Raw genomic sequence first — 27263 nt, forward strand, 5'->3', positions numbered from 1 at the left:
AAATATAGCAATAAAATCTAATTCTTTTTACAAGTTTGTGATGCTGCATTGCATTCTAACCATGTGCCTGGCAATAACGTTATCCTTTTCTTGTCATTGTGCCTGCCATCTGTTCCACACCTCATTAACCAGCTTCTCCCCAAGGGGATTCAGCTTTTACTCATTAACAGAAAGTGACTGCTAGAATGCTGTATAGCAAAGGAACTATAATGTAACAGATTGTTATTATATGCTCTACATTCAGATATTCGCTAAAACGAAACTTTTGGGGATAAACTCAATTCCTTGCTAAAGAATAGTATTGAAATTCCAGGTCAATTCAACAAGATGAAGCATTGGTCTCAAGCCAGCAATTGAAAAAAATAAAAAGAGAAAAAAAAGGTTATTCATGAGGTTATACCACTGTTTTACATGCATATGAATGATTAAATGAACTTATATTGGGAAGTATTTTTAGATTTGTCCAGGACTTGTGAATAAGACAGCCTTGGCCTTCAACATTGATTAGCCGCATGTAATTTTTAACTTAAATTTTTCTTCAGTTCTAAACCAAATCTCAACAAATGCCGTGTGATTTCACAGAACATGAAAGGCGATTTGAACAATTGCATCGGACAAGCAGCAGAGTAAAACGATGGAACAATGCTCAAAGCTAAACAAAAACATCACACATCAAACTGATGCTAAATGCAGCACAAAAGGCACAGCATTAATCATCAACAAAGGGGTTTCTTTCATCACAAGGCTAGAAGACCATCAAATATACCGTAGCTGAACTACTGCACTATGCAAAAGACATGTGAATACAAGATCTTAATAGATTACACAAGACATGTGAATATATCGCTGATGCCTATAATTAGCTAAGAAGAATTCAAGAAAAACCAGAATGAACTCGCAATGAAATCTCAAATTTGCATGGCATTGGCATCATCATCCTCACCTTCTTCGTTAAACATGTACTGACTCTGATACTCCATCAAATACTGTGTTGATCTCTTCACATCCAAAAACAGATGGTAAACTCGGTTAATGTCCTCCATCTCAACTATCTTTCCCTTTCGCTTCTGGCATGCCAATGCTGCAGCTGTAATGAGATGGATGGCATATCTCAAGGATGTTTCTAGACCAATCTTAGTCAACAAAACCTTTGCCTCTTCAGACATCTCCACTTCTTCCTCTTGGCATCTTATATCTAGAATCTGACGAATTTCATCTTCTGAATAAGGCTGAGTGGTGATAATGAGTAGACGATCAAGGAGATCTATCGGAATCCCATGAGGGGATTTATAATTTGTGCCTCGGATGTTAGTGATCCCTCTATTTGTAGCAACAACTAATATTGGAGCCATATCATTCTCCAATGCACGATTCAGATATGAAAAGCATTCAATGTCAAGCATATGCACCTCATCAATAAAGAGGACTCCAGGCAAAATCTCTGCTTTCCCTTCCTCTCTCCACTCTGCCACCTTAGTGTCAATTTGTTCCCTCACTTCTGCACGGATTTCACCAGTATCACCAGTGAAGAGAGCCAGAAATCCCTGCGTTCTGGAATTGAAAGGTGAAATAATCAGAAAATAAAATGAGAGAGGCGGTGGTAACAATGAGCATAAACTTAAAGGGACATTGGAAAAGAGGACCCCCTTCCCAGCCAACAAGCCAAGATTTATATGAAAGAATATTATAAAAGACAGAGATAACAGTCAATACATTTTACCTTTTTCTTTTGCTTCACAATATGTTATACTTTTAAAATACCATAGACAAACATCCTCTTCAGAACGAAAAACAATCAAGAATTACATTTGATCAAATTTCCATACCAAACATCATCTCATGGTTAAACTGATTGTCAACCAAAAGTTTTTACGTATGCCTATCTATCTGTCTATCTATCTATCTATATATGCTTGAATATACCATGGCCAAAAGACATTCTGAGTGCATCACAATTTGCAAACTCACAAAAACATGCAACCAAAACAGAGATACTGAATAGTTAAAAAAGAAAAAAAAGAAAAAAAAAAGGGTTATTGAAGAGGTGAGGATTCAAAGTTATGCTTTTGCGATGAATTCCAAAAATCAAGTCTTTAAGTGGGTCTAATATTGTTTCCTATGTGCTCATAATAAATTAGTATCACCCATTTTGCCTGCCTTACGCAGCCAGCACGAAACATAAGTATTCAAATCCCAACCAGAAGCCACAGCAAATACTTTCTATCTATAAGAAAATGCCATGAACTCTATCATTGATAGAAACCTTATGATAAAACTGATTGTTAAAAAAAAAAAAAAAGAAAAAAAAAAAAAGGAAAAAAAAAGAAGAGAAAAGATATGGTTAAAATGAGCAATTATCAAACAGAAGCAATATTAAGTCAGTCCAAACTCGAACCAAGCTACGAATTTGATAATTATAACCAAAATTTTTTATGTAAAACTATCTATCTGTATACGCTTGAATGTGCATTAGCTAAACGACATTCAGAGCACATTACAATTTATAACCCAAAACAGCAAAACAGAGAGATAGATAGTTATCAAAGAGGTAAGAACTCAAGGTTCTACTTGCCAATGAACTTCAAAAAATCGAGTCTTTAAGTAAGACTAATATGTTTCTTAAATACAGAAAATTACCATTACCATCAACCATTTCGCAGAAAACTTAAAGTAGTCAAATCCCAACCAGTAGCCTGAGCAAATAATCTCTATCAATAAGGAAATACCCAGGAACGCAAATTTGAAGAAGCTGAATGAAATTATATAGGAGTACCTGCTATTGATAACATCGATCTCATGAAGCGTGACGCAGTGTACGACCTCCTTGCGCTTCTGCAATTCCCCATCTGGGCACTGCAAAAACTTGGTCTGGGGTCCCATGGCATCGTAATCCCTCGACCTCGAGAACGACCTCCCGAGCTTCGTGATTTTCCCGGAGGTCTTGTCAATGGCTATCACATCACCACTCTGCACTTTCTCCTTCCCCAATGCCTCAATCATCTTCACCCCCAAATCGTACACCGTCTCCATCTCCGTCGTCTTCAGGGTCAACTTCCCCGTCTTCGATGCCGCTCCGGTCACCGCCGGCCGGTCGATTTGGATCTCCACGACTTCGCCTTCGATGACCTCCGTCTCCTCTTTGATTCGGACACCAATGGCTTTTCGAAAGGACTGCATTAGGGCCTCGGTCTTGGACATCTCGAGGGAGAAAATCTCGCTTCCGGCGATCATGGCGAATGGAGTCTCCATTCCTAGCGACTTGGCCATGCCCATGGCTATGGCGGTTTTACCGGTGCCGGGTTGACCCGCCAGAAGGACAGCCCTCCCCGCTATCTTGCCTTCCTTAATCATCTGGAGAATGACGCCGGCGGCTTTCCGAGCTGCCGTCTGGCCCACCATGCCCTCGGAGACCGCTCGGGGTTCAAGTGAGGAGTCGAGACCAAGCCCCCGAATGTGGGAGTGTGCGCCTATGCGCTCTATTCGGGTGAGGTCTCGACCCTCCGAGAGCTTAATCTCAGCCATGGCTAATGTATGCGGTGGTGGAGGAAGAGAGTTTGGAATTAGGGTTCAGGGTTTTTCTCCGCTGCTAAAGTGGGTTCGAGAGAGAAGACCGGGCACGATATTATAAGTATATACAGCATATAGATATATAATAATAATAATAATAATAATAACAATAATAATAATAATAATACCCCTTTTCTTTATTTGGTTTGCAAACATTTTCTCTTTTTTTTTTTTTTTTTGGGAAAATAATACTATATATTTATGGGTTATTAATACTTCATATTTTGAGGATTTTTTTTAATTACAATTGTTAGGACCCATCCAAAATTCCTCATCGGAATCTTAGATAAGTTCTTATCCCAAAAAAATCCTACCGGACCTTCCAATGGAAAATCCGGTAGAACCTCCCCTTAAGGGTTGGACTTACCACAAATTTTCTGCACTGAAAACACACTTCTATAAACATCCCCTTATTCCTCTCACATTACTACAATTTAATTCCACAAATTTGCAGCACTCCAAATGAATAACAGTAATTCAGTGCATAAATAATACATAAATGTCCAAGACAATATACAGAGCTTCATGAAGTACTATTAAGTATAGAAATTATACAACAAGGATGAAAGAAATATTACAATTGAAATAAATGAAGACAAGATAACTTCTCGAACTATGACAGCGACGAAGATTTGGTTCGCTCCGGAAGAACGTCTACCACCCCTTGCACCTAAGGGAACGGAATTTAAAAACATGAGATGTTAATCATCTCAGTGAGTGATTCTATCTACTGTACACTTTTAATATTAATAATATAACAATAAAAGAAATTTAATTACTCAATACCAAACAATTAAATAAATAAATAAATACTAATTCTTCGAAAACAATATATTCTCTCAAAACTCTCACTATTCACTCCGTTGGAAAAGTTTCCCTTTTAAAAATCATTTTACAAAAACCCAAACTTGTACCCCAATTAATATCATAAAAATCGATACTCAAAAATATGAATGAGCGATCATTGTAATATTATGAAATGTTTCAAATCCAGATATAAACATTTGAGCATAAACTATAATAATTACAGTTCCACCAAATAAATATAAAAATGCAGAAATCACCACAATATTTGTAAATCAACAATATATACAAACATATACAATATACCATACGATGTACCAATATACAAACCGTGGGATACACCCACCTCACGACCCTCAATATATGAACGGTGTTGTGAAAATAATAAATAACCGTCGGGACGTACCCAATCTCACAGTCCGTGGCAATAATAAACCGTTGGATGATACCAACCTCACGGCACCGTGGCAATAATAATAAACCGTCGGATAAACCCGACTTAACAATCCGTGGTAATAATAGATAACCGTTGGATGCAACCAACCTCACGGCACCGTGGTAAACCTAGCACACTGTAATATAATACTGAATCAAACTCTGGTACTATATGGTACATCAATTAAAAATAACCGATACAGTATCTTACTGTATCATAATCATAATTTAATTGTCAAATTCAACCGCTTGTTCAAATATTTCAAAATCTCAAAACATTATTTCATACGAAAACCAGAAATACCACAGTGAAATATATTCACCATAGATCAATTTTAAACACATAAAATTATAAAATATTTGATCGTGCTTAAAATTATATGATATTCAATCTGGTTTCTCAAACCAAATAGTTTCCAAAATGATTTAAAATCTCAATTTAAATACCAAAATATTTAACTACTCCAAGTTCACTTATGAACCCACTAGAATATAAAACTATTTAATACATTGTCAAACCTCACGTAAAATGACAACTCATATTTAATAAGACAAATATTTTTATATGCATAATCCAAACATTCAATCAAATGGCCAAATTATTCGAACACATATATATTATATTATACCCCAAAACAATTTTTAAAACTAATAACCATAGCAATAATTAAAATAAATCAAACCACAATTTCTTTAAATTTCCAAATATATTCTTTTGGCACCAAAACATATATTAAAAACATTATAAATTAGCAATACCATTTATCTGAAAATTCTCTTAATATCAAATACATAAAACGTATTTATCAAATATTTAATTATGAGATATTTCAACAATGATATTTGATAAAATTTACCAAAATTTCAAATTCCTTAGAACCAACATATTTTATGATGCCCAAATATTTAATTCCATTCAATTTTAGCATCAAAAATTCCAAATATAAATTTTCTAAATATTCAACGTATCAAACATATTTTCAAATAACCAATTAATACAAAATATATATATTTTAACATCCCAAAATAATTTTGAAGGTGGATCACTCACCTAGAGCATGCAATTAATCTAAGATCCTCCATGGGATCAATTCCACAACGCACACGTGCTCCTAGAACAACAACATTACACAACTCAAATAAATTAATATTTTATTCGGGTAAATAATATCCGGTACCTGGGGGGTTAAACGCAAACGTTAACCAAAATTGACGAATAATATACCGAATCGAAGCTTGAGTGACGAGGATTACGAATCCGGTCTTACTTCCCGGAGATCGGACCCAAGGTGGCCGGAATCTCACCAAAAAGCTTTCGGTCTTTAGAGCCTCGATTCTCCCAAATCGTCGTGAATTGGAGGAAAAGGACCCCGGATCTGAGTTCAGGGGGTCGAAATTAGTGGGAAGAGACCGGTGGTGCAACTGGGTACTCGCCGGAATTGGATTTTCCGGCGAGCCGCCGAATCCCACCGGAAACCGTTGCCACCGGTGATGCGTCCGGTGGATGGTGGTCGAGATTTTTGGGGGTTTTGTAGATCAAGGGGAGAGGGTTCCAATGGGACTGAGGGTGAGGCAAACGGAGATCGGACGGCGAAGAGATCTGGGTTTGAACATTTTCGGCCCCTCGCCGGAAAATACTCAAATCCCGGCGCGTCGGAGGTCCAGTAGCCGTGAAATTTGGTGGGCTGGCCAGAAATGAGGAGGTGGTGAGGGGTGGATGGCGCGTGTGACCTGAAAATGGCCGGAAATGGATCAAACGGCTGTGGCCGGTGGTGGAGGGGGAAAAATGGCTGTCGCAGAAAAACGCTCCAATCCTGGAGCGTTACCGGTCGGTTGGCCGTGAAATTTGGGTGGCCGGTCGGAATTGAGGAGGCAGAGACAGTGGGGTGGCGCGTGTGGCCCTCCGGTGGCCGGACGATGGCCAACCAGTGGTGGCCGATGTTTCTCCTCCTCTCTTTCTCTCTCCTCCTTCTCTCTCCTCTCTCCCCCCCTCTTTCTCTTCTCTCCCACCTCACCTAAGAAAAACCACGTGGGTGCCACTGTGCACTCACAGGAACGGCTGAGATCCCAACACGTGGTGTTTCACTGTTCATCGATTCAAAAATATTAAAATATTACGGTATTCGAAAAACTTCGTATGTCCATAACTTTCAAACCACATGTCCAAATCGGATGTGCCGCTAGTCTGTGGACTCGTATCGACGAGCACTTTACAACCATGTATGAGTCAAAGCTCATTTCCCCATAAATAAAAAGTCAACCCTGGCACCTTTGGACATTTTGGACCCCAATCTTGTTTCGCTCATATCTTTCAAACCGTAGCTCCGTTTTCAATGTGCTACTAGTCTATGAACTCGTGCCAACGTGTTCTTCATAACGGTACCTTAGTCAACCTAGAATTCCATCTGAGTCAAAAAGTCAACTTTTGACCCCTTGGTCAATGGTCAACGATCAATCTCGGTCAAAGTTGAAAATTTTCCATTGTACTTTAGGACGGGGTGTTACAACAACCGATTATCTTTAATGTTTTTATAATTACATTGCACATTAAAATTTTTTTTTTCATTACAACCGGATACTTTTATGTTTCTATAATTACATTGCACATCCTCAGAGTTTTTTTCCTTAAGTACAATTGGATACTGTCGTATTTCTATAATTACGTTTGTCTCCCTTTCGACAAAACTTCATTCATAAAAATATATTATCTTTTATGCGGCAGTTAAAATTTTATTAATTGTCCCTTCTATATATTAATTAAATGTGAATTTTGATTGATTTAAAAAATAAATTTTTTTAATTTGAAAAGGTTGAAGTCCAACGGATAATAAGTAAAAAAATAACTATCAATTTTTAACAGCACACTCTGAAATGTTTAAAACATAATTTATATATATATATATATATTTTTCTTAATTTGTTTTCAAAACTTGTTTTTGAAAAGGAATGGCCAAACTTGTGATATGTGCATTGGGGGGATTGTTGGATTTTATGTTTTCAACAGTTACAACAGGGGTCACCCTTGTGATATTATATATTTTTATAAATTATGTCTTTCCTGCTGATTCTAGTTTGTAGTTATTTTCTTTTCCTTAAGTTTTTTTTTTCTTCATTTTCTTTTTTGCTTGGTAGAACTGATTATATATCATATTAAATAGCATAAAATGTATGAAATATTTTTAAAATTCTATAGTCATGGATTAGCTTGCATAATTTTTAACGGTTACATATAGAAAAGAAACTTTATGAAGGTATCTGGTTATAATTAAGGGAAAAACATCGAAAGTGTGCAATATAATTATGGAAACATAAAGGTATCTGGTTGTAATTAAGGTAAACCTCGAAAGTGTATAATGTAAATGTAGAAACATTAAAAAGATCCGGTTGTAATTAAAGGAAACGTCAAAGGTGCCAAGTATAATTAATCCTATATTTATACGTAATTATTTATTTACAATAGAGCCTAGGGAGAAATATCCTTTAAAAAATAGTAATTATGCAAGATCATTCTTTTAAAATGAATTTAATATATATATATATTTATTTATTTATAATGCTTTTAATTACTTAAAGTGGCTTTTCTTGTTCTTTTAAGTTTATATTATGTTACTGTTTCTTGAAGGATACTTCTTCTTTCCTTTTTTTTTTTTTTTTTTTTTTGGGGGGGGGGGATAAAAAGGGGTTATATTAACCAAAAGGAGGCATACAACAAAGGCCAATAAACCACAGCCTCATGTAAAAGTCTGTTGAAGGTATGTTAATTAAATTAGAATGTGTGTGTTAATTGTTGCTATGCATTCATAATATTATGATAAAAAAAAATGCATTCATAATTAAATCATAAAAAAATGCATTCACAATTAAATCTTTTGTCAGATATTTGTGGAACTTAATATACCAAGAAATAGTAGAGAAAATATAAAAAGAATGTTTTTTTTTTTTTTTTTTTTTTGTGGGGGAATGTTTAAAAATTTTTAATTGGGAAATCTATTTTGTCCCGTATTTATTAATAACCAGATAATGAAATTCTAAAACGGTTGGATAAAAAATTTCCTTTTTCTCACCAAAAACAAGTTTGCATGTCTTAATATTTTCCTAAAAGATTATAGATTATTTCCATTCCGCTAAATTCCCAAACAAAAAATTCCCCAGGCAGTATCATTCACGCTTGGTGTTCATTAGCAGAACTCAAGTTTTGAACTTGATGGCAGTGTTCTTCACTGGACATTTTCAGGCTTTTCCTGGCCAGCTTCTTTGCCATCCTCCTTTGCTTTAGTTTTTTTAGTTTTCTCAGATTTTCAGTTCTCCAGTAAAAATGCAGCTTCATTCAGATAACTTCAAAATTTTAAAACGTTTTGAGGCACAAACTTTGAAAGCTGACCTGGCATGTTAAAAGCTTTTTCAGCGGCATAACATCGAACAGTTGCAGGTTCATTTTCAAGGTTTATAGTTTAGGGAGGTAAAAGGGGCCCAATAATCTTCCTACGGAGACAAGCGTCTTCCTCGAGCCTCTTTCTTGGGAGTCTCTTCCACTGAGCTCTTGTAAGCTTCTGAGACCCGCTATCATTGCCACCACCACCACCACCACCATCATCCTCATCACTCGTGATGGAAAAACCGAACCCATCTCCCCCATCCCCAACTCATCTACATTCCTTATCAAAAATTCAAAACCTTTAGTGGGTCTACTTTGCTTTGTTAATTTAATTTATTAAAACTGAAAAGGGTAAATCTATAGAACTTTTGACTAGAAAATGGTTCCGCAACAAAGCCTTGACAGAGAGTGTTCAGAGGTTCGTCCCCATCTTGTGGCTGTGTATAGGTTTTTGGCTTTCTTTAATTACAGAAAACATATTAAATAGAGCAGAGACAAATACAAATGGAAGAGGCAGAAGATAGAGTACTTGCGGAGAAGCATAGAGCATGTTGACGACGGCTTCATTGAACTCGCGTCGCTTCTCTTGGCGGGGGACATCCGGTAGCCAAAGAAACACTCTGAAGAGAAGCTTAGAACCGCAGCTAGTAAATCCGTGGCAGTGTAAAAAAGAAATAAGAAAAAAAAAAAAAAAAGGTAAAATCTAATTTACAAATTCAACTAAACAAAAAATAAATTTACTCTTCCTCATAATTAAAGCAAGTTCTCCACGTTTCTGTGCTTATAATCAAACTGCAAAGTACAATAAACACACACTAAAATTAACAAATATAAAAAATTAGATTTCCCACACTCAAAAATAAATAAGTTTTTATTCGTTTTGTATTAAGTTGGTTTGAACTTGAAAACAAGTTATATATATATACGGAAATTTTATGGTGAGGACGGTCCGTATGAGGACTACAGTATTGGTGACGGTTTTTCATAGTATTAACGACGATTTTCTAAGAAATCGTTGTTAATACTATGAAAAACCGTCACCAATACTGTGGTCCGCATGAGGACCGTCCGTACTATAGACGAACTATATGTATATATATATATATATAAATATATATATAAAATATAAATTCTAAATAATAAAAAATTAAAATAAAAAGTAATAGGTATCCAAATTAAAAAGCATACCTTTAACGATTTTACTTGTAATTGTGATGAAGGCACAATGAAAGAGAGAGTATTTAGAGAGAGTGTTTAGACGAGGACGAAGCCAAAGCATACTATCAATCTATTCATCAAGAAATTTGCTCCTCAACCTTTCTACTTCTACCTTTTAGATGCTTCAAATTTTTTGCTGCACTAGCCAACCAATATCTCAAATCATCTGGATAGATAAACTCTTCACCGTACTTATTTCCAGCAAACAAAAGAGCTATGAGAAAATATTTGAGGAATAAAACAAATTTAAAACATCCATATAAATAAGTCTTTTTTCTTTTTTTTTTTTGGGGCTAAAACTTGGATTCATTGAAATTAAAAGGAGAGACTAAGAAAAACAAAGCCTCGATTCAGGAAGCTTCCAAAAGTGCACTTTCCTTAATCATACAGTCCAAAATTGAAGAGGGCAACGATTCTACTAGTACAGGACCACTAATCAATTGAGTTGCCCCCCCACTGACTAATTAAATGGGCCAAACGATTCTCTAACCTAGGCGCCCAAACAAAAAACATAGAAATAAAGTTTGGAACAAGCAAAAAGATATTGTGAAAGAAACTTTCTGCAGCCCAATGAAGAAAACTTTTGTCTTTCATATTCGGAGCTTTGATAACTAAAAGGGTGTCCGACTCGAAAACCACCTTTGACCACCCCATCCTGTGAGCCAAACTCAAGGCTTCCTTTAAGGCTTCAATTTCTGCCACTTCTGGAATAGATACCTTAGACTTGGAAACTTGGATATGAAGAATTTTGCCGTCACCATCCCGAGCTACCATGGCCAAATGGCTGCCACGTCTTCTAACCGCCACATCCGAATTGATCTTAACTGAACCAGCTGGAGGCCTCCTCCAAAAATGTTGGACCGTGTTGAAGCTAGGACCTGCACGACTTGGCCTTTCCTCTTCCTTCCTTTTCCGAAGCTCCATCAGTTCTCCCACCTTATTTCGTATAATAGACATGGATTGCTCTGCAGAGAAAAAATATCTTCGTGCCACACTCGATTCCTCAACCACCAAAGGTGTCCTATGATGATAACACTGTGAATAAAAAACTCCTCTGTATCATCCTGGTGGACTAGTAGAGCTCCCACTGGGGTACAAATGCGGGTAAAAAAAGATCTAAGGTAATTGTTATCCACCAGTTCCCACCTGATCCCCACTTACTGGCAAACCACAACTTCTTAGCAACCTCACATTTAAAGAACAGATGCACCTCACTCTCCACACTAGTGCAACTGTGAATGCATTCTTGCCTATCAATAGTGACTCCTCTGGCCAAGAGACTGGACATCACTGGCATACTAAAATTCGCAAGCTTCCATAGGAAGAATTTTGTTCTCTCGAGGATTGGGCTTTGCCAAAGATAAGTCCACCAACAATTAGTTCTGGCCTCTTCTCCCTCTTCCACTTGTAAGCCGACTTGACATTGAAAATCCCAAACTTGGTTTTGGTTCAAAAAAGCTTCTCATCCTGGCCATTTGTTACCCAAAACATATCCTTTATACTCTGGACCGACTCCTAATCGAAAATGATCTCTAACTTCTCCTCATCCCAGGACCCGTTACTGTTCTTCAAGGAATTTACCATACCAAAAGAATCTCTAGAGTTGTGCCTTGGCTCTGGAAGAAAGTTATCTCTATTTGGGATCCATGAATCTTCCCAAAAATTGACTGAATCCCCTTTCCCAACTCGAAAATATAAGCCTTTAGAAAGCAAAGTTATGGTTTTAAGCACACCTGACCATAACCATGAACACCCCATACAAATAAGTCATTCATACATACTTTAAATATCTCTCATATTTGAAGTGGTAAAACAGATCGAGCTTGATATCTGGTTTCGATTTGGAGTTGATAACTACTTTGAGGTGCATAACGATAACAATGAGCTTCATCAGCAGTCTGTTTATATTGATATGTGAATGAAACCGGATTTGGAGCTTCAATCTCAAGTTTAGACAATTCTCCACAAGATTCCAACTTCAAACTTTTTATGTACTCGAGACGAAGCTTGATTTCAGTGCAGCTTAATAACTCCAAAGTCTGAAAAGAAACAAATTGAGAGAAGTTGTGCTTAACCCATGTGTTTGGTAGATATCTGCCATTATATTGCAGATGTTTGAGATTCATAAAGCTGCTGCTTATGTCAATTTCAGGAGGTCCAGCATATGATTTCTAAGAGAAGGAAACCATACATGGAGCTTGGGTATCAAGGTGATCAACATTTATCAAATACAACTCCAAAGTTTTTAGATATTCAAAATGAAACTTGATCTTCTCGGATGCAGACCACCCAAGTAGTTTTAAAGTCTCAAGAAAACGAAATTCAGAGAAGCTATCCTAATCCATCTATATGGTACTACATATTTTGATCCTTCAAATTGAAGATTTTGGGATTTGTATACCTGCTGCTTATATAAATTTCAGGATCAGTTGGAGCATATAATGTGAAGGAAACCATACTTGGAGCTTCAATCTCAACTTTATCAAAATCTAAGCCCCGCAATTCTAAAGTTTTCAGATATTCAAGATGAATCATGACCATCTTCTTGGATGCAGAGCAGTTATATGGCTTTAAAGTCTCGAGATAACGAAATTAAGTGAATTTACTATCCATCAATCTGTCTGGTATGCTTTGGCCGTCTAAATTTAGATGCTTATTTTTGTCTAATTTTGGGTCTAATTTTATTTTTGTAATTTTGTTCTAATTTCTTTTTTTTTTTATATGGTTCAAACATAAAAAATTATTATCAATTTTTTATCTAATAAAATTATTTTATTTAATTTGTGATCTAATAAAACAAAAAAACTATTAAACCAAAAATTTCAATTTATTTTTATTTTTGATCTAATTTTAGATTCAAAAATATTTAATTTTTTTAAAATTTTAATTTAATAAAATAGAAATTGATACAATTTTTCAAATAACTTATTTTAAAAAATATATATATTTTATTTGTTATTGAATAATAAATTATAATATCAGCATACTAACATCATCTAATAATAAAATTAACATAGTTAATTAATTAAATTAATTTATAACAAATTTAAAATTTTAAAATTCAATTTAAATAATTTTAAATTTTAAAATTCAATCCGTATAATACTGAAACTAACTTAAAATTACTAATCAGCAGTTAAACTTTTCAAAAAAATTAACTCTTTTGGTGAATTATTAAAAAAAAAAAATTGACTCTTTGCTTGTTTTTTTATCCACCAGGTCATGTGTCCATTTGTATGGATCCCTGAACTCACTAGTAACAGTGATGGATCTGCATTGTGGCTGGGGTTTCAAGCCACCCAAACCTTGGAACTTTTTTTTTTTTTTTTTTAATCTAGTATTAATAAGCTATAAAAAAATATAATAAAACAATATTTAAGGAAGAAACTTATACTATATCGCCTAGAGAAAGTCAAAGAGAAGAGACAGAAAGAGAAAAGGTTGGAGGATTGTTAAAAGTATAAATCATGTTGCATTTTAATAAGTTTTTATATTTTATTCATTTTTTTAATAAAAAAAAGAAGAAGAAGAAGCTTACTTGGTTTTATTTTTTGAAGAAAATAAAAATTGTTGAGTGTGAGCACCATGAGCTTTTTGTTCATTCTTTTAAATTAAAATGTTTAAACAGTGATTATGAGTTGGAATCTGTTAAATTTGTATTGGCATTAAGAAATAATTTGAATAATGCTATTGACTAATTTGGATTATTTATTATTATAATAGAATATAAAATTGAGAATTTATAATCAATAATGTCACACCCAGAATAACGTACAAATAAAAAGATCCCACGTGTACAATACTAAGGTCAAGACTGGAAACAAGAAAAGAAGTAACTCGATGCATCGTGAGCTGGCCAACTCAAATTCGACCTTAGTTGGCAGCATTAGAAGACGCCACTTGGACCGAGTCATTGCACAAATTTAACCTTTAAAAACATTAAGGATATTTTTGCTTACGTGACGGCACGTATGAATAAATCAAGTCATCATGTGAGCCTTTAAAACGTAAGGATGTATATTTATAGACAATAAGTTTGACCATTTACACAATGGGTTGGATTTTTTTATTTTTTCGGCCCAAATAATTTAAGACTTGTTCAGAGGTTTGACATCAGACTCACTGTATTTTTAAGTTGATGTAAAACTATAATATTTTTTAGTTTTTTTTATTTTTTATTTTTTCTTATTATTATATTTGCTTTAAAAAAAAAATACTAAATCTTAGCCCCAGATATTGATAATCAAAATATATACATATATTTGATATTTATGGATTTTTTTTTTCCTTTCTCAAATATTAATACATATACATGATATTTATAATTCCTTTTTTTTTCCTTTCTCAATATTCTTTTAGAGAAATAGCAGCATTTTTGTAAGCTCAATGTGACTTTCTTGTAAAAATCAATTAACAACGGTCATTGCCTATTGTAAATAATATATATATATATATATATATATATTTTTTTTTTCTTGTAGTACCTTTAAGACTTCAGCTAAAATTAAGAAACTAATATAAGAATTTAACAAACAATTCGATTATTTGTGTAACATCCTCATACAAGGACAAGCTAAGATCAAATCGTGAGACATTGAATCAATTTGTTTCAGGGTCAAAATTTTGATTGATTTAGCAGAAAACACACAGGTGGCAAACAACATGGTATTCTCTTATAAAGTTAAGCTTTGGCTCTCTGACATTAATTTGTAGAGTTTATTCATCTTATAAATCCTACAACTACCACTTCTGTCAAGCTCATTACCTGGAAAACCATAGAACCTCAACTTTTTCTAGACTTGTAGTCTAGTCAGGATGTAGTAGTGAAGACAATTTACTACGAAATCTGAGAATGGGTTTGTATATCTCTCATGCCACCTAATAATCCTTTCGAAATAACTATAATAGAAACTCCTGTTGAATAATGAACAATCTAAGTCCATTATTGGGAAGGAAAGGTTTTAACACAATGCTCATAATTGGATTGCATCTTCAATGGGTAGAAAGGACATTATGCAGTGAATTAGGTGTCCTGGTAAGTTTGAGAATCTATCCATGGTTTGAGTTTTCTCTTTTTTCCTTTATTAGAAAACAATAACCAGCAAAAAAAATAAATAAATAAAAAATCGAATGGAAGGATGCAAATTTAAAGGAAATTATAAAAAAAAAAAAAAATTTAATTGCACATTGATACTTTTAATTTATAGGGTTTTACAGCTTAGGCCTCAATTTTCAAAAGTAAAAATTTAAAATCTTCAACTCTTTATTTCAGTACAAACTAGTTCAATTTTCAACCTTGATCAAACAAATTAATAATAGTTTTGTCAAATGTTCATATGATGATAAATCCCTCATGCCATCCACCCATACCATGAGGCTGTGGATTTGAACAATTTCCCATCCCCTTTATAAAAAGTAACAGTTCTATCTAAGAGCTTATAGTGTGAAGAAAGATATTATGATTTATTTTTTTTGGTCAAAGAGAATATTTCAGTGAGAAAGAAAAGATACATCTGTTAAGATTATTCTCAAGAATACAAGTGAAAGCATAAGGTAATTTAATGTCCCATTGTGGAAACAAAGATTTATTCATAGCTGCTTTAAGATATTAGGATATTAATCAAGAAAAAGAAGGCAACCAGATAGAATTGTAATCAGTTTGTCTAAATAAATTGGGAATTGAAGCAATTTACAATAAATTGAAAAAATAAGACTATCTCATAAAATTCTAAATGTCGAGCATATCAAGCTGCAACTAATAAAAAAAAATAAACCTGAAAACAAGTATTTCTACTACTATTCCAACCTTAGAAAATATGTTTAGTTAATCTGTACTTTATATGGTTAGCAATTTCGAACATGGTGAATGTATCTATATAAAAAAATTACTTTGAGGTGAATTCAAACCTCCCCTCAAATATTACAAATTCCAAATTTTGAGCTTCAATGTCAATTTCACACAATTTTATATAAGAAATCCATGAATTAAAACTTTTTAGATTCTCAGTATCTTATTCAATATATGGCATTCATTTCATGTAATTTTAAAATATCAAGAAAATGACATTTAAAGAAGTAATAGTTGTAGGGAAAGAAATGAATCAATCTCAAATCAACCTGGGTTTGCAAAACCTTGGTTATATATACATACATATATAAATACCCCCTTTCTTTCCTTGGCTTGCAAACATTTTTCCCCCCTTCAATTTCTTTGCAAGATAATAGTATATATTATACATGATTATTTATTTACAGTGGAGCCTGGAGAGAAATATCCTTTAAGAAGTAGTAATTATGCAAAATCATTCTTCTTTTTTTTTATCAAAAAAATTATGCAAAATCATTCTTTTAAAATGAGTTTAGAATAAATATTTAATGCTTTTAATTAGTTGAATTTATTTAGAAATATGCCATGGCCTTTCGTGTTGTTTTAACATTATATTATTACTATTTTTTAAAGGATACTTTGAACATATTTATATTTAAGTTGAAGCTGTAACTTAAATTATTAAATTAGAATGTGAGTGTTATTTAAAAGGAATATAAACGTAATTATCAAATAGGTGTTACATTATGATATGAAAATTGTTTGCTATTCATCCATAATATCATTTTGACAACACTGTTAAATATTTTGCCACATGATTATGGAACTGAATATACCAAGAACTAGTGGAGAAAATATAATAAGGAATTTTTTTTTTTTGAATCTTTAAAAACTTTTAATTGGGAAACCTATTTTGTCCTGTATTTATTAAAAACCAGATAATGAAATTCTACAAAAGCTAATTAAAATTTCCATTTTTCTCACCAAAAACAAGTTCCCATATTATAATATTTTTTTTAAAAACAACTTTTTCATATATTTTCAAAAAATATAATTTTTTGTATCTATACTTTTCTACCACAAAATAAATATCTAAACAGTAAAAAATTATCATTTTCACAAAACAAAAAAAATTAGATTTCACAAACCTTGCCACTGTCCAAACACTATCATAGAGTATAAATTATTTCCATTCAACCAAATTCCCAAACAAAAAATTCTCAAGGCAGTGTCGTTCACGCTTGTTGTTCATCAGCAGAACTCAAGTTTTGATATTGATGGCAGTCCTCTTCACTGGACACTTTGAGGCTTTTCCTGGCCAGTTTCTTTGCCATCCTCCTTTGCTTTAGTTTGTTCTGGGGACCTAAATTAGATGGTTCTCCTGTACAAAAAGCAGCTTCATTCAGAGAACTTCAAAAATTTAAAACTGTTTGAGGCAAAAACTTTAAAAGCTGACCTGGCTTGTCAAAAGCTTCTTCAGCGGCATAACATCGAACAGTTGGAGGATCATTTTCAAGTTTATCATTATGGGGAGGTAAAAGGGGCCCAATAATCTTCCTACGGCGAGAAGCGTCTTCCTTGAGCTTCTTTTTACGGAGTCTCTTCCGCTGAGCTCTTGTAAGCTTCTGAGACCCGCTATCATTGCCACCACCACCACCACCACCACCATCATCATCCTCATCACTCGTGGTGGAAGAACCGATCTCCCCCAAACCCAACTCATCTACGTTCGCTATCAAAAATTCAAAATCTTTAGTGGGTCTTCTTTTCTTTGTAAATTTAATTTATTAAAACTGAAAAGGGTAAATCTATCGTACATTTTTTTGGACCTGAAAATAGTTCCGCATCAAAGCCTTCACTGAGAATGTTCAGAGGTTCGTCCCCATCTTGTGGCTGTGCATAGGTTTTTGGTTTCTTCAATTACAGAAAAACAAAAATAGAGCAGAAAAAAACTAGAAATGCTTAGTCACAAGATAGAGTACGTGCGGAGGAGGAGGCGGAGGAGGAAAGAGCATGTTGACGACGGCTTCATTGAACTTGCGTCGCTTCTCTTGGCTGGACATCCCGGTAAAGAAGGTAAAATTCTGAAGAGAAGCTAAGAAATAAATTAACCGTTGTGCTTTATCATAGTTGTGTTAATGCAATAATAATCACTTTAATAAATTTTAATAAAAACTTTGTGAAAATTTATTCTTCTTCTTATTATTATTATTTCCTATGTCCGTCTTTGCCTTTTGACTTATGGTGCTTTATAATTCTTTTCTTAATACTAACTCCTTCTTGGGATAACTCAAATAATAAAAGTCATTGTTTTTTTTTTTTTTTAATTATTCAATTTGAATTTTTCGTTTTTAATATGATAAAAAAATGTATTCTTTTCTTTATTTATTTTATCATTTAACTTTAAAATAATTAATGAATTTGGATAATCGTATTCAATTATTTTATCTTAAGTATTAAATTAGAAGATGAAGTTAAAATCCCTTATTATTGTTAACAAAAGGAAAATTCTCACATAAGAACCAATCCTAATGGTTTTTTATTAGAAGTTCATTTATAAATTTTTAAATTATTTTAAAGATTGAGATATTAAAAAAACTTTTGGATTTTAAACAAATTTAAACAGGATTTATTTTATTTTCTTAAAATGTTAATATTTGACCAAACTCATTTAATTTATTAAAATATATTTAAATTTCAATTTTTAAAGTATTTCAAAAGTTAATAAATTTCTAATGGCTATTCCATCAAAAATATTCTAATAAGAGATTTAATAAAATGTTTTCAGTTTAACAATGATTTGTCACGTATTTAACTATTTAATGAATCTTATTCATTGATATGTTGCGATATCATTAATTAACTCAAATCGGGGCCATCAATTTGTTAAATTTTATTTATTTTTGGACATAAACTTGTTGCATTATTATTGAAGAATGTAATCAAACTCTCGTTGTCATTGATGGATCTTCGTTTATGTGGTAGAAAGCTTATTTTTTGTTTCATGGTTTCTTTCTAATAATAGAGTTTATTGATTCTAACTATAGCTAACCTTTTTTTTTTTTTTTTTTACTTTCATTCAATACAAAAATTTTAAATAAAATAAAATAGTTTATTTGTCCTAACTTTCCTTGTTTCCCAAAAAGCATTTAATTTAATAAAATTTGTGATAAATGGATGTTTACATTAGCAAACTTATTTGTTTTTCACTTTTTTATTTCAACAGTACAAGAATACGATATTCTTTACCCCAAAAAAAGAAAAAAAAAGAGCAGTCGTGGCCCATATTGAAGCCCAGCCTGACAAACAATTATGTATAATAATGTGTTTCATTTTGTATAATAATGTTTTGTGTACTGGCTTATATATACAAAAACTTTGTTTTTGTTTTGGTTACAAATTCATGCCTGGAAGTATTTTTTGGATAATAATTAATATCGACAAGTCAAACAAGAAAAAGAATATTTGAAAGATGATTAAAAATACTATTAATAGATACTCAAAAAAGTGTCCTTTTTTGAGAATATGTTTTCCAGCAATTAGATAAACTTTGTAATAGAGTGGGGTTAACACTTAACACCAACCAAGCAATTAAGATCTATTTTATGTCATCGTTCCAAAACAAGTGGGTTTATAAATTTATTTTGTGGTATCAACTTTGTGAGTGCAATGATCAAAGATAAAACTTTGTGAGTGCATCTAACACTTTCAACATATATTATACTGCTTATTTATGTGGCCTAAGGGCCACAGTAATGTGCTGTTTAACCAAAGGATCCATATATAGCATTTGTGCTACAATATAATGGTGAGGATGGAAGGATAATTTGGAATTAGAACAATAGAACCAGAGTATTAATGCATAAGATAATTAATTAAAAAAAGAAAAGAAAAAGCCAAAGGGCCCTGAGTAATTAATAAAGGAATCAGAATAAAGAAATTCAACCAACCTCAAAGAAAAACATGGGCCAATTAAAAACCAATTATGTATAATGAACAGCTACATTTTATTAATACAACAGAAATATTTTTCACAGGAATGATAAAAAAAAAATAACAATAATAATTACACGTGACACTTTGAGTTTTAATTTGAATTTTTAAATTCTTAAAAGGAAATCATGAGAGTTTTAATTTGAATTTTTAAATTCTTAAAAGGAAATCATGAGTGCTTTATCTACATCAATTCATCACCAATAATGTGTTAAGTTTTCATGACGTTAAAAAATTATTACTCTCTATGTTTTCTCTTTTTCTATGGAGTTTTCATGGCTACGTTTTCAAGATGCAGCTTTTTAAGCTGGAGTGTAGTTGCAGAGCTGTAGAAAATATATTTAATCCACATATCGATGTATGTGGTTCGCGCAATCCTAATATTTTTGCTTTAAATTCTAATTCAAGTACAGGATCCCAATTACAGCTAATCAGATTTTTTGATCCAGCAGGATCGATTAAGTATGTCCTAAATTGACATATTATTTTCCTCCTTTTTTTTTTTTCCTTTTTTTTCTTTGTTTTGATCCTTTTCATGGCACTTATACTATGCTTCTACGCAAAACTATGATTTTATTCAACGATGACTCACATCTCATATCTCATGTACTATTTTCTTTTTATTATTATTATTTTTTTTTTGGGTGAATTCATATCTCATGTACTAGTTGAGTAAATCAACTGCATTAACACCATTTTTTTTTTTTTTCAGGCTATAGATTATGATATAAATAATAATAACATTCATTTCAAAATCTGGGAATCTCAAGGAAACATACCAAAAGAAAATTGAAGCATTATACCGATTAAATGCCAAAAATACACTTCTATATATATACATACAGAATTGATGGACACATAAATATTATCATATTTCTTTTTGTGAAAACATATACGGTTCAAATATTTTTGGTCAAATATTTGAATAATTCCTATCAGCATCAGTATTTCAATCCAAAAAAAAAAAAAAGAAAAACACTCTAAAATTTTTAAGCAACAATGGAAACAAATTAAGACAGAGTAATCAATCTTGAGAAAAATAGAAGACAAAGACAGAAACCTGCAACTTATGCTCAAAAAGCATTAATGCTTCTCTTAGAGGTAGCATAGCTTCTGCTCCGAGGGTATAAATCTGTCTTAACCTTAAAATCTCCTTGAAATTCACAAGGACTGTCTTCATCAATCCTTCCAATAGGACCAAAACCAACACTGCAACTTCTGGGCATGTTATTGGGTACTCCTCCTCCAGCCATTAATGGAGAATTCCTCTGTTTACTAAGAAGATCTGCTTCAACTTTTCCTCTTAAACTCTTTGTGGAAGCAGCCCTAACGAGTTCTCTGAAATCTTCATTTTCATAATTATTCGATTTGGTGGATGAGACACTGTAACTCCTTGGAATATTTGCTACAGGTACAGTTGGACACGCCATGGCAGCTCCATAGTCAAACTTTCCAGAGCACTCCGCCATGCCCTGCATGTATGAGTCCCTCAGCTTGGTCAACATCCTAACAACGCACTTTCTTATCCTTCTGAGTTTTCCCTCTTCTTTGCCCTTCACTTTGGACATATTTTTTGCAGTTTTTTTTTTTTTTTCTGTGAAATTAAAAGCAAAGAAAACGACTGGAAAGGAAGTGAATTTTGCTGGATTATTAGATGGGGGATTTTGAGATGAGCAGAAAAAAGTTGTGAAAGGTTTTATGAGAAGGGTCTGGTCTGTGATGATGGTTTATAAAAGCATATCTAAGAGTTTTTATGTTTTGGTGGGTGGGTTCTGTATGGTTATGACTATATTGGATGTGTTATAAAGAGAGCCAAAATGAAAGTGATGGGTGATGAAGAAAAGAAGGGAATGGAGATTTTGCTTTTGGGTATATCAGAGAGAAGTTTTTATTATTATTATTATTATTATTATTATTATTATTTTATTCTTTTTGCATTTTGACCAATAACATTAACCGCAGTTGGGGAATAGATGAATTTGGAAGGACGTGTGGACTTTGTCAAAGTTGATGCCGAAGTGGGCTTTATAATAAATTGAAAACAGAAGAAGACAGATATAGGAATTATAATATATTTTCACAAATTAATAAAAATGTATTGTAAAAAGAGGAAAGATTAATAGAAACACAATTAAGAAGGTTGAAATTGCCGTCTCTTGACTTGGGTTATTATCACTGGCGGATTTGAACTGTCTGATTTCAGATGAAATCTTTTGTCTATTACACAAAAGGAAGGCTGAGATTTTAATGTATTTCAGAAATAAACAGGATTTTTCTTTTATTATTATTATTATTTTTTATAATCATCTCTAAAGTGTGATATAAATTAAATCTACCATATATTTCAAAAAATTAAATTATTAGGAACTGGATACACTATGTATATGAGCTATATCTAGATTTTTTTTTTTTTTTTGGGGAATATTATTCTTCAACATTTAATGAATTTAAACCAAAAGAGTTTCTTTTTGTTTTTTGTTTTTTTTTGGGGTAAAATTATACCAAAAGATTAAACTATTAAGGAGTAGAACTAATATTTATATTGGGATTTCTCAACATTTATTATATAGCTCTAAATTGAAATGGTACACATTCATGACATCATATATTAAAAAAAAATGAAAGTAAGTTAAAGTTTATTTTTTTGCTGATATATATATATATATATATATTTTTTCTCCTATGAAAAGGTGAATTTAAAATAAATATATCATATTAACAATATGTATAATATTTTTTAAAAATTATTTTACAACAATAATATCTAAAATGAATATTAAAATAATATATATTTAAAATGAATATTAAAATAATATAAATTAGACATTATTAAAATGAATATATCTTTTTAAAAGTTTTTGTAGACACCATAAAATTTCATTAAACAAAATTTACTTTAAAATGTAAATTTTTTTCAAAAAATAATTTAACTATATATATAATTAATTAATGATTATAAACAACTTGTACATTTTATTATTAAAAAATAATTTTATAATTAATTATATATTTATACTATATAAATTTAAATAATATTAATTTTTATCGACATATAGAATAATTTAAATTTACCACGGTAAATGTTTTAATTTCCTTTTAAGAGAAATAAAAAGAATGATATCTTTAATTTTATTTTTATTTTTATTATCATTCATGTAAGAGCATAAAGAAATTGAGTGCCTTCAAAAGTTTTCAAAGAAAAAAAGTAACTTGTGGTCTGTGGGTATACTAATTATTATTTTCGTATGGTATCCTGCCAGGTTATATCACTTTAATGGCGTGAAAATAATAACGATAAAGAGGATAACATAGGGATACAGACTGGAGCAACAAAATATTAATGACCAGCAAAATGATAAGAATAAATAGTTCGTCCACTTGTTAAATACATGGTTGAAATTCATGTCAAACTTCAAAATTCAATTAATATTTTTCGAAATTAAGAATTTGTGGTTCATGAGCAAAATTAACAACAAACCAAACTCTGAATGTGAATAGAATGGAATTTTTATTTCCTTATCTTAATTTCATTGGCCCTCTTCCTCATAATTTGGCATGGGAAATTAATTGCTATTTACAGTTCACTAATTTCTACTCTCTTATAAGTATCAATATTAAAATTTCAACGTCAAGTTTTCAGAATATTGATTTTCAGGAAAAATCAATTAAATAAATAAATAAAAGAAACTAAGCTTTGTTGTAAACAGCAATTGATTTTCATTAATTTTTTTCTATTATTTCTCGTGTGTGTGTGTGTGTATATATATATATATATATGAGAATTCCAGTATCATAGTTCCATATCTATTCCAAATTTATATAAAATATGAATGGCCTTAATATTATTATAAAAAGTTTGCCCAAAAAAATTAATATTATTATAAAAAGATAAACTATGTTAGTAATTTAATGCATCATGGCAACGTTTCACTAAATTATAATAATAGAATAATTTGCTTAACCAACTCTGATTGATTAGGCAAGATCACCTTATTGGTTATATTACAAATTAAAAAAGGTTTAGTAATCTGCATCGTGTACCATTACATATTATTCACTACTAATATTTTAAAGTCTAAATCATTGTTTTAACAACCCATTTAAACAATTGAAAGCAACAGACCAAGCTCAGGCATCTTAAAGAATTTTTTTCATTTACCGCTATTGGGATTTATGGGTTTAGATAACTAGTTGCAAAGATCAAATAAGAATATAAATTTACTCATATGAAAAAAATAACATTTTTTTTTTTTAGATCTCACTACCTTTTAAATATAGATATAAGTGGCATACTAATTATGTTAACTCTACTTGTATACAATAAAAGGTTAATATTATCTGAAGAAAAAAAAAAAGTTTTAGGCTCTAGCCATTTACAATGTGTCTTAAGAAAAACTCATAAAATTTGTTAACAAATTATAAACAATTTTTATTTGAAATATTAAATTAATTGAATCCAAATTATCAATATCCATTTAAGCATAAAATGCTGTTATGGATTATAATGAAGGAAAAGGTAGATTTCTGTCATAAAATTCAGATCAAGATGTAAAAACTTTGTGTCCAAGCTCCAGCTAGCCACTATGAACGCACAACATGCATGAAAACGTTCAGATTAATATTAAAAAGATTCGAATTCCAAATAAATAAATTGATGCACAATAAAATACAACAATAAGTATATAAATGTTAATAGTTGAATTTTTATTTAATTTTTTCGGCTTGTAGAAGCTAACCATACTATTTTTCTTCAAGTTCACTCAATTGCAAAATCTATAATTTTATCCAATTGGTACTTTCTTCTTCATTATAATAGATTTCCTATCCTTTCCATCCGTTACGGAAATTCTGAATTATTCTGATCCAGAAAAAGTCAAAAGAAGAGGTTCTCATATTAGGTTACGTTGTCGAAGTCAACCCTGTTAATTATTTGGATGAATAGAAAATGTCGGTTCAAATGATTAATTAAATAAACGTTTGAAAAGTTAAAAAGTATTACTCTTTCACACCGCCATTACAACTATTAACTAGAAAGGAAGAACAGACCAAATTCATGAATGTTTCAAACCAATCTATATATATATATATATATATAATATTAATGAATTAGCCTTCTAATTATATATCAAATTCGTAGAATGAAGAAAGTCTGCAATCGTTATGAACAAGGCAAAGCTTTTCAATTTACCAAAAAAAAAGGCAAAGCTTTTCAAGGCCTGGTTGCTTGCTCAACCCCCACAAGCAAGCTTTTTATGGGTCATGACTTGGTGTGGGGACTATGATGTGCCTTCTGACAACAAAAATTGTAATTAGAGCTTAGGTTGAAACCCATATGGACGGCCGTTCGGATTTCAACCAATAGAAAATTGGCTCTATTTATCCAAAAAAAACGAAAGAAAATTGTCTCTAAAATATCTTCGACATGAATTTCCTCTGTGTTTGTTTGGAACAAGCTTCAAGCCTGTTTCAATGCGTCGTCCAAATCAACTGGAAATTAAAGCTACTGATTTTTGGGATAATAATATTAAATTTGAATCTCCAAATTCCAATGCTTTTTCTTTTTTAAAACAAACAAAAGAAAAAAAGGTCCCTCAGACATTGGATGGTATACCAACCGCCCTGATCCCTAATCAATGATGGTGTGGTAGAATATTATATATATATATATATATATATATATATATATCTATATATGAAAAAGAATCATCATATTTAGGAGATTAGGGAAGTCCTTCAAAAGGTGTTTGGAGTAGGATTAAATTGATCCCCCTCGTTTATCCCATTAACTAGGTCAATAGTCTAACATATACATATATACAACTTTATTACAGTGTATGCTAATCCTGTATTATAAAAGTGTATTATCTATTTTTTGTTAACAATAAATTTGAAAATCCGATAAACTGTTGCCAAAAAATCGGTGATTTGCAAAACTAATGCATTTTTTTAACAAAATTATATTTATATATATATTCAATTTTGATCTAGACTACTAAATGTTCTCATTAATCTTAATTTATTTTTTTTAAAATTTTGAAAATTTCAATTAAATCATTTGATTTATAGTTGATGGAATTATTTTAAACAATGTAAATTAAATAATAAAAGAAAAAAAAATTATTTGAAATCTCAAAAAGATTAATAATATTTTTTAAATTAAAAAAATCAAATTATATTTGTGTTAAACTTCACATAATTATTCTTTTTTATTATTATTATTATTAGCTTTGAAGAAGTAATATAATAAATAAAACATCCAATCAATCCGTACTACATGCTAGTTACTTATGGATATTGTTATAAAATATACAATAATGGTAAGAGAAATGTGGCTTATTCAATATTCATCCATCGCATTCACCAAAACGCTAAAAACAGAAAATAAATAAATAAAAAATCCTATGCTAAGATATTGATGTATAAATTATTAATCTCTGATAGGTCTGAGCTTTCGAAGGTATATACAATTGTTAGCAAAGTAATATTTTATTAGTAAGTAGTGCATTAAAGGATTTAAGTTTTGGGTTTACAAGGAACTGAATTAGTCAAGAAGATAATGAATAAAGTAGGGATAGAATAGATAATAGAATGACGAAACAGCACATCAGTTCTAGACCTGTTCAAAACTGCAGCAAATCCTGTGGAATTCTAATGTCTACTCCAACCAATGGACCGTGCCTACCAGACTGCAGCTTTTCCGCGTCAAACAGAATTATAATTCTTTCTCACATGTCCATGGTTTGTGTTGTGGACTTTTACTTGCAAAAACCCAAAACAAACAAACAAAAAGCTGCGTCAAACAGAAATATAATTCTTTTTCACATTTCCATGGTTTGTGTTGTTGACTTTTACTTGCAAAAACCCAAAACAAACAAACAAAAAGAAAAGCAAAAAATCCTGGAGCTGTGCATAGTATGATGCTATATATTAAAGAGTTTCTGCCAAAAATTGCTTGAATTTATTTCCCTTCCCCCCTTTTTTGTGTCTTTGAATAAACCAGAGACGAATACAAATTGTGAAGACAATTCACTGTGTTCTTACATA

At 31.7% G+C, this 27263-nt stretch overlaps 3 protein-coding genes across 6 annotated transcripts; all 3 read right to left on the bottom strand.

The window, feature by feature from the left end:
* Positions 1–709: 709 nt before the first annotated feature.
* On the bottom strand, positions 710–3628 carry LOC107425038 (uncharacterized). The gene is made up of 2 exons (XM_016034967.4): positions 2774–3628; positions 710–1551 (listed from the first exon to the last, which is right to left on the bottom strand). Exons 1-2 carry the CDS (start codon positions 3520–3522, stop codon positions 909–911), a joined length of 1392 nt encoding a protein of 463 aa, XP_015890453.1. The 5' UTR covers positions 3523–3628; the 3' UTR covers positions 710–908.
* A 13772-nt stretch (positions 3629–17400) lies between these two features.
* Positions 17401–18461, bottom strand: LOC107424921 (uncharacterized). Of its 4 annotated transcripts, none has more exons than XM_016034813.4 (4): positions 18209–18461; positions 18056–18119; positions 17683–17949; positions 17401–17607 (listed from the first exon to the last, which is right to left on the bottom strand). In XM_016034813.4, exons 1-4 carry the CDS (start codon positions 18287–18289, stop codon positions 17462–17464), a joined length of 558 nt encoding a protein of 185 aa, XP_015890299.2. In that variant the 5' UTR covers positions 18290–18461; the 3' UTR covers positions 17401–17461. The 4 variants fall into 4 exon arrangements, with proteins under 4 accessions (XP_015890299.2, XP_024932082.2, XP_024932081.2 ...); XM_025076314.3 differs by having other exon boundaries at positions 17683–17958; XM_025076313.3 differs by having other exon boundaries at positions 18044–18119; positions 18209–18460.
* Positions 18462–20876: 2415 nt separating this feature from the next.
* On the bottom strand, positions 20877–22049 carry LOC107425023 (uncharacterized). The gene has a single exon (XM_016034951.4). It carries the CDS (start codon positions 21785–21787, stop codon positions 21293–21295), a length of 495 nt encoding a protein of 164 aa, XP_015890437.1. The 5' UTR covers positions 21788–22049; the 3' UTR covers positions 20877–21292.
* Positions 22050–27263: the final 5214 nt, after the last annotated feature.

Source organism: Ziziphus jujuba, chromosome 7 (assembly GCF_031755915.1).
Source record: "Ziziphus jujuba cultivar Dongzao chromosome 7, ASM3175591v1".
Classification (NCBI taxonomy): domain Eukaryota; kingdom Viridiplantae; phylum Streptophyta; class Magnoliopsida; order Rosales; family Rhamnaceae; genus Ziziphus; species Ziziphus jujuba.